This window comes from Salminus brasiliensis, chromosome 8 (assembly GCF_030463535.1).
Source record: "Salminus brasiliensis chromosome 8, fSalBra1.hap2, whole genome shotgun sequence".
NCBI classification, from domain to species: domain Eukaryota; kingdom Metazoa; phylum Chordata; class Actinopteri; order Characiformes; family Bryconidae; genus Salminus; species Salminus brasiliensis.
The window spans coordinates 43,055,139-43,066,370 of NC_132885.1; the positions used below are offsets into that span (position 1 = coordinate 43,055,139).

Here is an 11,232-nt window from a genome sequence, read left to right on the forward strand (position 1 = left end):
GAGGAGAACTCTAAATAATACTAGACTCCATGAGAGAGGAGAACTTTGGAGATGCTCTAATGATGAACACAGTGATGGAGAACCTCCACCACTTTCTGTAGGAGTGATATTATTAGTGTTTATTCTGATATCAGTGATTTACTGAGCAGATCAGCAGCTTAATCATTTATGTTTATTATTTTTATGGTTGAGCAAAAAACAAGATGCACAAAGCTGAGGTGGATAAATATGCTTTTTAATTCAAATTAAACTGAAGCTTTCGTACAGTATGGTGTATACGATTGTGACACATTCAGGGTCTATGAAGATTCTTCTGATGGTAAAAGTTAGTATTTCTGAGATCCTGTCATTGGTTTCATTTGTTTCTGCAAGCTTCATTATAAAACAATAAAGGTTCTTTTAATGGAGAACCCTGTCTGACTCAAAACACAGACCACCTTAAGACTCTACACTACACCAGCAGATCCCAGAGCGGCACTGTACTCTAATGTAGCGTATATAACGAACAGTAGGCTGATGGTTTTAATCGTTCTCAGCGCACCTTTAAACAGCTCCTCCTCTAAAGAGTTTCCTGGAAGAGTTTGTTGTAGTGCTGTTGGCTTTCCGTTGCCATGACACTCCTGAGGGAGAACCAGAAGTACGGCTGGGCCCGAGGGTTCCTCGGCCATTCCAGCACCGACCGCCTGTACAGCCTCTTTCTGAGCCTCAGGTACTTGGAGTGAGACGAGGAGAACTTCTCCAGGAAGATCAGGACGATGACGTCGTTTTTCTCATCCACAAGCCGCTGGTGGGCCAGGTAGAAAGCCGTCTTGAAGTGGCCGCTCCTGATGAAGCGGCCGGTCAGGATGAACACGGTGTGCTTGCTGAGCTGGATGCTCTGAGAGAGATTCTCAATGAGGGGACATCCTGGAACCCAGTCACGGTCTTCCAAGCAAAGCTGGAGCCGCCGCTCACCTCGGTCTTCCAGCTGGACGCGGAGCTCCTGCAGAACCCAGTCGCTCACGGCTTTGTCGCTTTTGTCGTATACTATGTAAGCATCGTAGGCCGTGCTGTCCGAAAGGAGGCGGCGGTAGCCCTTGACTTTGGCCAGACAGAAGTGGTAGATGTACCACACGTCCCAGAGGAAGAGGCGGCTGGAGATGGACAGAGTGACAATGCTCAGGATCAGGGAGGTTGTCAGGATACTCAGGATGATGGACAAAGAGCTGTGCTGGCAGGCCTGAAGGTTCAGGAAAATCACGCTCTGACCTCGCTGAGTGCCCGGAGCAGCACAGGTGACGTCTGTGGCCAGCCTGGGAATGTTCACAGACGTGCGGTTGATCCAGCGGACGAACCACGTGGCGTTGCAGGAGCATATGAACCTGTTGTTGTTCAGGTAGAGCACCTGCAGCCTGTCTATGACTTCTTCTGGGAAGCTGGACTCCTCAATGTACTTGATCTGGTTGTAACTTAGGTCCAGGGTCTTAAGGCTAAACGCGTCCTGAAGGAAATGAGGAGAAAGGCTGGCGATTTCGTTCCTGCACAGAACCAGCGTCACAATGGACTTCGAACAGTTTGAGAGCTTCGCGGGTACTGTTGTTAAGTGGTTCCCACCGAGATCTAAGACCTCCAGGTTCTTAAGAAATTTGAGACCCTCCCAGTTAAAGGATTTGAGCTTGTTGTTTGTAAGGTTCAATTCCACTAGCGTTTGTGGCAGGCCTTGGAAAACCTGCTTAGGGATGAAGTTGAGGTTGTTGTGGGAGATGTCGAGGGTTTTTAAGGCCATTAGCTTTTTGAAGTAGTTGACGTATCTCAAATCCCCATCCCTCCACAGCATGTCGAGACGGTTTCCCTTAAACTCCAAATGTTCCAGAGAGAAGCTCTCCATCTCCGTGTTGGTGGAGGTAGAGATCTGATTATGGTTCATTACCAGCTTGGTCAGTTTGCTGAGGTACTTGGTAAAATTGAGCATGTGAGTCAGACCTTCTGCTTCAAAATAGTGGTTGTTGTGACTGATGTCTAGGACCACCAAATTGCTCAGTTCCTGAAATGCTGTAGAGAACATCAGATCGAGGCGGTTGTGGGAGAAGTCCAGGTACTGCAGGTTCTTGAGATAGACAAACTCAGAACCGTTCAAAGCCTGGCTCATAGCGTTTCCCGACAGGTTCAGACACCTGAGCTCCTGAAGATTCAAGAACCTGGAATGCAGAAAAAAGATGTTGTTCCGGCTGATGTCCAGCGTCTTTCCGAAAGAACTACACTGCGTATTGAAGGGGCTCAGCGTGCCAACCTCCTTATCCCTGTACTTGCAGCTGCGAGCATATTCGTCGTATTTGAAATAGTGGATCTCTCGCACATCTCCACTTTGGTACTGAGCTCCTCGTGACATTGGGGAAGTGAAGTCCTGTTCTGGAGCGCCACGCGCCATCGTCAGTGCAGCTGGAGACTTGGCCTCTGTAGGGGAGGAGATTTTGTTGTCTGAGAGGTTGATGATGTGGAAGCTTTTCAGCTCCGTGAGGATGCTTAGGTTTGTTATCTTTATGAAGTTCGTGCCGAGGTCGATCATCTCAAGCTTGTCCAAAGAAATCAAGGGGTAGATATCTTGACGTTTTAGTTCTTGGAACACAAAGCCCCTAATTCTCAGGATCCTGAGAGACTTGAGAGAAGAGAAAGCCGCAGACAGGTTGAGGGAGGAAGGATACCTCTGGAGCTCATAATTGAAGGAGAGATCTAGATCCTCTAGAAAAGGCAGAGCGTGAGGAAAGGAGGTGTACGTTATCGCTTTGCCCAGGAAGTTGGACGAGAGGTCTAACACCTTGAGCTCTCTGCAGCCCTGAAACCAGTCCCTGTGGACCGCAGTGAGGGAGTTACTGTGGAGTCGCAGAATTTGCAGCTTTGTCAAATTCTGGAAAGCATTTCCAGCGATCTGAAAGGGGGCATTGTTGGCGCAAGGAACACATGGGAAAGGTGCGTTATAGCAGCGAGGGCAGTTCCCACTCAAATCGAGGATCTCTAAAGCCGTCAAATTCTGGAAGTCCTTTTCCGTGACCTGCTGGATGTTGTTGTTGTACAAGTACAGCTCCTTGAGACTGGACGGCAGTCTTTGTGGGACATAAGACAAGTTGTTTGACTTAAGCGAGAGCAAGGTCATCTTGTCAAGGTTCAGAAAAGCGTCCTCCTCAACGTAGTACGACATGTTGCAAGGGTTTCTGAAGTAGCAGTTTTGGCCGAGGTACAGAAAGCGTATGTTGGGAATTTCCGTGAGGTTTTCCTTCAGAATTGAGGAGATGCTGTTAATCTCCAGACTGAGGAGCACAATGTTTGGAGGAAGTCCTTTGGGTATGCTGGAGAGCTGATTTCCATCCAAGTAGAGGGACTTCAGGCTCTTCAGTTCCCAGAAGCTCCCGTTATCGATCGTCACACTTTGCGTGCACATGTGGTCCTTGGGGCCGACCTTGATGGGCACGCAGTTGCAGCGCATGTCGATCTCTGTGATGTTGTTGAGGCCCTGAAAGGAGGTGTTCTGAATGCGAGGAATGTGGTTGATGGTGAGGGTCAAGTTGGTGGCATTTGACGGGATTCCGAAGGGAATTTTGGTCAGGCTCCTGCTGGTGCAGTCCACGGTCACTTCGGTCCCGTTGGCGGCCCCGGTGACGTCACACGGCAAACTTTTGGGGTACCATTCGGCCTCCAACCACACGGATGGACAGAACAGGAAAAGGACCGTGACTGAAAGGAATGTCCTCCCTGCCATCTGAAAGGTGGGGACAGGTTCTGTGTTAGTCACTGTTTAATAATGAGGTTAAAACCTCCACACTTACAGGGGGTGCTGTCAGAAACCTTCGCTGGCAGGTAAACCAGAAGAGCAGAAGGCAACATGTTTAATACTCTGGATAACACACTCTTCACAGGACCAGAAAATCCCGAAATCTGCGTCTGGGGGAACTGAAATAACCACAGAGGGAAACTTTCCTTCAACGGTTCTGAGACTGGGGAACCTCCGTTACTCCACCTCTTAACCCGCTACTGAAAGTTTCGTACTTCGGACAGAATCCTAACCTCTCACTTTTCTTCACGAAACAGGCAGATGTAGAGGAACAGAGCTACTCACCACCTTCGCATGGAGGCCTGGAGTCAAAGCCAGAGCCGTGTCTTGGTCTGTGAGCTGGGTAGGTCCTGAGATGTCTGGGGTCTGAAAGGTCTCTGTGTGTAAACTACACAGTGTGTTCTTCACGGTGAAGACACAAAACCATAAACGAGAGTGAGAGTGGCTATATTTAACCTTTGCAACTTCCTCATTATTTAACCACCTACATGTAAGCCCAACTCCTGACACAGTGTTCCTCGCTGTAAAACTCAGTGAAATAAAACATCGGCCTCAACATCTGTCTCCCTCACACTGCATAAAGGCTACAAGCCGTTATCCCATCCCATTGTTTAATTACTGCGCTATTAACCAGCTCGTTAATCCATTAAAAGGACATTCTCCCCACAGAGGCCTGCTTGCTGTAGTCTGCTGCAGTGCAGGAATAAGTGAAGTAGGCCGCTGAACCTCTACGCTTCAGCAGCCTCGGAGTTTAAACTGGTCGGATTTTCTCATAAACGAAACCAGAACCACATGATTTCATCATTTTTCTTCACCACTGTGACGAGGGACTCTCCTCAGCCCGACCACTCAGAATTCCACTCGAACCTTTACATGATCATTCATAGTAAAACTATTCCTGACAATAGTAGTAATATTCAGAAGCGAGTGGAGGCTAACGCTAATGCTAACACACACGCACATACACACGCTATATAAACCCCAATCACACACACAGCACATTCACCCACTATACACCAGTTATTACACACCAGTAGACCAACAACCACAGATACAAGTCCAGAGTGTGTACCACTACACACACACACACACACACACACACACACACAGAGGAAGTGATTAGACTGCAGTGTTGTAAAGGAGCTGGGAGCTGATTGGTCAGGGAGGAGAGTCAGACTGGATTACAAGATATTAAACACTATAAAACAGAAACTGATTATAGAAACAGACTGAAAATAAAGGGATTTTACTGATTGGATTAATCAGCAGCTCGTCTGATCTAAACTGTGGAGCTGATTGGGGCAGGGAAGGGGGGGGACTTGATCTGGAGTATATATATATATATATATATATATATATATATATATATATATATATATATATATATATATATATATATATATATATATATATATATATATATATATAATAAAAATAATAAAAATATATATTCTTTAATATTTTATTACTATTTTGCAAAACAAGACCATTTGAGTGTATAAACGGTCTGCTGGCCAGAGGTTAACTATCCTGTGAGTTTGAATAATGACAGCACAAGATGCTGATGACAACTCTGGAAATATTTAATATGCTTGATAATGTAAATAAACCACATTTGACTTCAGTGTATATTTTTTAGATATTCATAAAACATCTGATCCTTTTGCAAAAGAATTTGTACAGTTTCAGTGAGGTGTTCTGAAGGTCTGTGACGGTGTTTTTCTGCAGTTCTGATGGAGTGAGGTGTTTGTGTGAGTCCTCAGCTGAATCCTCAGCAGGTGTCCTGCTCCAAACTTTGATACTGCCCCCATCAGAACGCACCTCCCAGAGCTCAGGAATCAGATCTCCTCTCTTAAAAATCGGACGTAGAACTGCCTCTCTTTATTCCACATATTACACAAAATATACACACGGCGTGGATTATCAAAGCAGTTACCATCGGCCAAAATACCTTGATTACACTCTGATCACCGCTGTGTGTCAGGTGGTCAGGAGGAACCGCGTGTCTATGTATGGCTTTGAAGTAGCTGACAGTCAGCTGCATTCTTCTGAAGTGTCTGAAAGATGATATGATCTCACGTGGCCAAATAAGAGGAAGATGTGCCCGAATCAGAGGCGCTTAGCCAAGGTTTAGCCCAGGACAGCAGTTCCAGCGGTTGCAGCAGGTACGTGACGCCTATCAGGATCCGGCTTGACCTTATCGTCATCCTTTGTGCTGTGGTGACGTGCAGGACGTGCTGCATTACCCATGTCTCCATCTGGGCGCAATCAGACGTCCGACGGCGTGGAATGACTGTGGGATGACGGTGAGTGCTAATGCAGCTTCTTCGGGAACGGACCGGCCTCTTTACTTTTGGGCAGTGCCGTTCTCTTCTGCTGGCGAAGCTCAGGACTGATCTTCCAGTGCTGTGAGCCTTGAGAGACGTTGGCATCTCACGAGCACCTTCTCTTGACTGCTGTTCAAAGCTCCCTGAGCCAAGAAGTTTTTCTTTTTGTTCAGATGGAAATTCCATCTCAGCCATCCTGAGGCAACCAGAGTGGGGGTCCTACGGTGGGGAAGTATTAAGGGAAGCTCACAAGAAGAACGCCAGGACCTCCAGAAACCTCTGGTTTGGCACCTACGACTCTGTGCAATGCATGAATGACTGGTACAGGCGTGCTGAGTGCAAAACGCAGACCCTCCGCTTCACCGCTTCACCTTCATCTCCAGCGTGCTACACTGTGGTGGAGGAAGAGCAGAGAGAACACATCATCATAACATAGCACTGTTCTTCAGCTCGCTCAGGGTTCTGCTTGTTCTCTAACAGTCGCACTGTTGCCATAGATACCCTTGATTTCCGAACCCTGCAGCAGGACCAGGGGTCTTGAAACCCCTGGATATGTGCATAAAGGTTCTATTAGGATACAATGTCTCCCTCATCACTTGTGATGCTCCCGACACAGAGAGGGTGGGGACCGACAACTCACAACCGCATGTACCACCGGTGCAACACCAGCAAGGTACCAACGCCAGAGAGAGCGAGGCCAATTGTGCTCCCTCAGGCTCCGATTGCAAAAAGCATGCAGCATGACCCAGGATTCGAACCTCAGATCATAGTGGCTGAAACAGTATTTTAGAGCAGGTAGAAATCAAGACTGAAAGCAGGGGTGGCAAATCCAGGTCCAGAAAGTCCAGAAAGAAAAACCCCACCCCAGAATTTTGTTCAGCCCTGGATTTGCCACCATTTCTAAATAAGGACACAGTAATAAAAGATTAGCTGCAGTGCTCCACCCTAAAACCCAGTTATTCATACGGGCTTAAACGTTTGTGCTAATCGTTCACACTAGGAGGCAACAAGTCTCTACAGTCCGTCTTACCTCGGATCTCTGCGAGAGCTTACGCTGCCCAGCCTCTTTACAGCTGGACTGGTGTCTGGACTGGTCCTGATCTATTTACACTGGGTAGTCGACAACAGCCTTAGCAGACGAAGATCAGGTGCCCAGTGACATACTGCATGGGGAGGAGTTTTTGGTTATACTGGGAGGAGTTTGGGTTGTGTGCCTGGCTCATGGTCCCAACAGTGGCAGGTTAGGCTATTGAACCCACAACCCTATGATCAATAGCTTACCGCTCTAATCACAGTTATTATTACTGCGGGAGACTGATGGAAAGAGGAACAAATGAAACTGTAGGGGATTCTGGGAGCCAATCATTTGGCTCGTCACATTTACTGCATCATAATTCATTTGCATAAAATGTAAAAAATGTCTGTTTGCCTACTCCCGTCTGAAATCCACGACTGGTCACCTGTCTGTTGCCCGCTAATGTGAACACAGGGTTCATTTGGGTTTTAGGAAATTCAAGCCTTAGAAACCTCCTGATGTCTTCCTGACATACCTGTAGTTTCCCTGATCTTGGGCATCCTTTGGCATCCTTCACGTCCCGTGCCACTCAGTGGCTCAGTGCCAGGTGGTGCATGGTGCTTCCGTAAAACTGTAGGATCTACATTCTGATGGAGGAGTTTGCCATGCGGGCTTTGGCCGTAGCTTTTCTCTTCTGTGCCTGGGTAGCCAAGACCCTTCAGAGACGACTCGGAGAGCAGGTGGACACTGTCCGCAGTGCAGAGCGGCGAATCCATGGGCGTCACACAGCTGCTGCTTCCGGTGCTGCAGCCGGCGTCGATGGAGGAGCACTGGGAGCTCTGCAGGGAGTGAATCCCTTCACTCTGGAGTGAGGACATCCTCTTTGTCAAGTGGTATTCGTACATCCGGGTCACCTCCTTCTCAGCTGGGGACGCCTTAACCTGCTGCTGTTCGCTCGTGGCTTGCTCTGCGAAATAGGTTTCCTCTGCAGGGGAACGAGCGCTCAAGTCCATCGCTGGTCCTCTGGGTTTACCCGTGCCCGAGTCACCGGACTCCAGCTTGTTCCTCTTCTGGGGCGTCAGGTTGCCATGTGACCCGCTGCCATTTCCGATGAACTCTGGGTAAATGTGGTCGCTGAAGTTGTTGTACCTCCCTACTATGTCCTCCATGGTCCTTCACATGCCGGGGTTCATTTTCGCCAACAGGTGTTCCCCTGCAGGCTCCGTCATCCACCTTCCCAGGCCGCTTGCCCATGATAGCATCCATGTGTATTCTGTTGAAGTACTCGGTCAGGGATTTGGTCTCCATGGTGTTCCGGTTCCATCTCCAGGTGTTCCGAGCGGAGGGTCTGAGAAGGAGGAATGGTGGCGGACTGGCAGTCGTTCTCCTGGCTCCTGGGTGAGGCCCTCGGGTCGCAAGCAGTTAACCCGAAACTCTGTCTTCTCCTCGGAGAGCGGTTTGATAGCCTTCGGCTGTAGATACAAACATTTTCAGAGGGTTTTCGGAGAGTTTCTGAGCTGCCGCCAGCTCTGAGCTCTCCGTCATTTCAGAGGAATTAGTCTCATTTCCAGAATCTGAAGCAGACTCGGGGCTAAAGGACCGAGACATTTCTACACCTGTGTGCCACAGAGAGACCAGAAAGACAAATATTTTTAGTAGTCACACTGCAGGACTGACCTCACATATTTTAAAACATTTTATTTGTAACAAAACTGTTTTTGAGGACTATGAAACCAACAAATGTGTTGTACAACATAGATAATGAAAGAAATGAACAAATGATTCACAAAACAAACAAAACCTCGAAAAGAAACAACGTGCTCACAGTTATGTCGCTAATGAAAATGTACAATATAGAGACGTGGAGAAATGTGGGATGCGCAATGAAAAAGAGGAGGCTGGGGCGGCGGTGGGGGCGGCGGTGGGGGCGACGGGGTCAACAGAAATCAATGGCTGCAAGACTGGTGCACGGTCAATGAATGAATGTTACAATAGTGTAAGAACCTGAACTATTGTCCGATTGTGGGTGCGAATGGTCTTCAGAAGCCGCCAAAGCTTCCAGTGCCTGCAGGGTGGAGACCACGGCGTCGTCCAGAACCTCTTCCGTCCCCCTGCTCACCTGCATCGGCACAGAGTCGATCAGAGACACCGGGATGTCGCTCTGGGTTTTCTTCCCCCCCATTTGCGGCCCCTGGTGCTCGTCTTCGTCTGAGCTGTCCCTGAAGCCCGGTGGCGGGGCAGCTATGGCCAGGTTCAGCGACTGCAGGAGGACGTCACTGTCCTCCTCGTCTGTACCCTCTGGTGGCGGTGGCAGGGAGGTCAAGTCGATGATGTCGTCGCTGGATTCTGAAAGGGAAAGCAGCGAGGTTGCTTTGTCCCTCAGTTCCCCCCCATCCCCGTCATGTCCTCCTCGCAGCTGATGTCGTCTTCGTCCTCAGCGTCGTCCGTGGTTTCGGCGTAGCAGATGTCGCGGAGCAGCGGCTCCTCAATGCCGTCGGTGGTACCAAAGATTTTAGCGTCTCCGTAGACCATGTGGGCGCCGTACTGGAAGCCGTCCACCATGTCGAACGATGGCTCCAGGGGCTTGTAGTCCTCCTGCTGCCCGTACACGGCCCTGTGCTCATCCAGAACCTCGGGGATGTCCTCCATTAGCCTCTGATAGCCCAGGTTCTGGGGGTTCACGCTGTCCAGCAGAGGGTCCCCGAATATGAAGGACACCTTTGCGCTCCGGGGAGACTCCTGGGGCTTGATTCTGGGGGCACTGAAGAAGGGCTGCCCATGCCCGTGGGCGTGGGTGTGGCCTCCCCTGACGGCACGCTGTGATTGGTGGAGCTCTGTGATGTAGACTGGGGCAACGTCACTGTCCCGCCTCCCGCAGACATCGTAATCCGAGTCCGGATCCGAAAGGTCCCTGCCGTGGTCCTCGCAGCCGCTACAAGATCTGTGATTCCAGTCGACGGCCTGGTAGTTGTGCTTTTCCCGGGAGTCGTGGCCTACGACAGAACAGAGGCGGCACAGGCGTCAGCAACAAAGACGGCGGGAGAAATGGCGGGAAACGCTTCTTTGTTTTTTTTACTGTTATTTATTTTTTTTCCTGAAACTTCGCTTTGAAAGGTGCTTTAAACTGTGTCTTTGATGTTTGAAAGGTGCTTTAAAGTTTATTATTATTATTATCTAATGTAACACATTCCTTTTTACGTAATAATGACTTATCTTATTAACATTGTAAACTAGACATTATTTTAAATATTTTGTTTAATATTTCTATGGACAGTATTGTGGACTGGGAGAAACAGTCGAGTCTACTGCTCTTCAACACAGATTCTTCAATGTTTTCATTTCCAAACTTCAGAGAGAGGATGGGTTTGGCTGCTGACATGAAATGCCCATCCTTCAGTTTTTGTAAAAAATAAAAAAAACATGTCCTGATCTGCACAGCTTCACGCTTTAGATTTAATATGGCCAGTTACTGCAAACGTTCACGATCATTATTAACATTAATAGTTAATTAATAACAAGTTTTGTGTGGGTATGAGCTCTAATCCTTCACAACTGTCTCCGAAAGGGTGATATGTGAAAGCTCCCTTACCCCCTGTGCTGGTTTTGGCCATGTTGAAGATGGAGCGCCGTGAGTCCACCAGCAGCCGGTAGTAGCCGGCGGTCAGACAGGCCAGATTCATGGCATCGCTGGACTCCATTATCAGTGTGATGGGCTGAGCAAACAACCAGAAGTTCATGTAAACACAAGGTCAGAGAAATAAGAACAGCAGGCGGAAACACCCTCACTGATACTCACTGCACACCTACTGATTCAGCCCCGTCAGCCAATCCTGTGGCAGCAGTGCAGTGGACAAGATAAGGGAGAGCCATCTTGTGGACTTCATGCCACGAGAGCAATCAGGAGGAACTTCCTGTTTTAACTGGGCTGAACTGATTCAGTTCATCTAAACCTGCCTCCACCTACCCCCCCCCCCCCCCCCCCCCCCCCCCCCCACACACACACACACACACACACACCACCCCCCACCACCTTCACCACACTCATCCTGCTGCCCCTACCTTGACGTCCAGCACGTGGAGCTCCA

General features: G+C 48.8%; 2 protein-coding genes across 2 annotated transcripts in view; both read right to left on the reverse strand.

Moving 5' to 3' along the window:
- Positions 1–219: 219 nt before the first annotated feature.
- Positions 220–3,813, reverse strand: tlr7 (toll-like receptor 7). Its single transcript, XM_072685305.1, has one exon. It carries the CDS (start codon positions 3,731–3,733, stop codon positions 560–562), a length of 3,174 nt encoding a protein of 1,057 aa, XP_072541406.1. The 5' UTR covers positions 3,734–3,813; the 3' UTR covers positions 220–559.
- Positions 3,814–5,367: 1,554 nt separating this feature from the next.
- frmpd4 (FERM and PDZ domain containing 4) overlaps positions 5,368–11,232 on the reverse strand; it is a 30,093-nt gene continuing 24,228 nt past the window's right edge. Inside the window, 10 exon segments of the mRNA XM_072686748.1 lie at positions 5,368–6,524; positions 7,683–8,319; positions 8,321–8,458; positions 8,460–8,573; positions 8,575–8,601; positions 8,603–8,763; positions 9,152–9,536; positions 9,539–10,140; positions 10,737–10,860; positions 11,207–11,227. Coding sequence (XP_072542849.1) covers positions 6,520–6,524; positions 7,683–8,319; positions 8,321–8,458; positions 8,460–8,573; positions 8,575–8,601; positions 8,603–8,763; positions 9,152–9,536; positions 9,539–10,140; positions 10,737–10,860; positions 11,207–11,227 — 2,214 coding nt within the window. The 3' untranslated portion in view covers positions 5,368–6,519.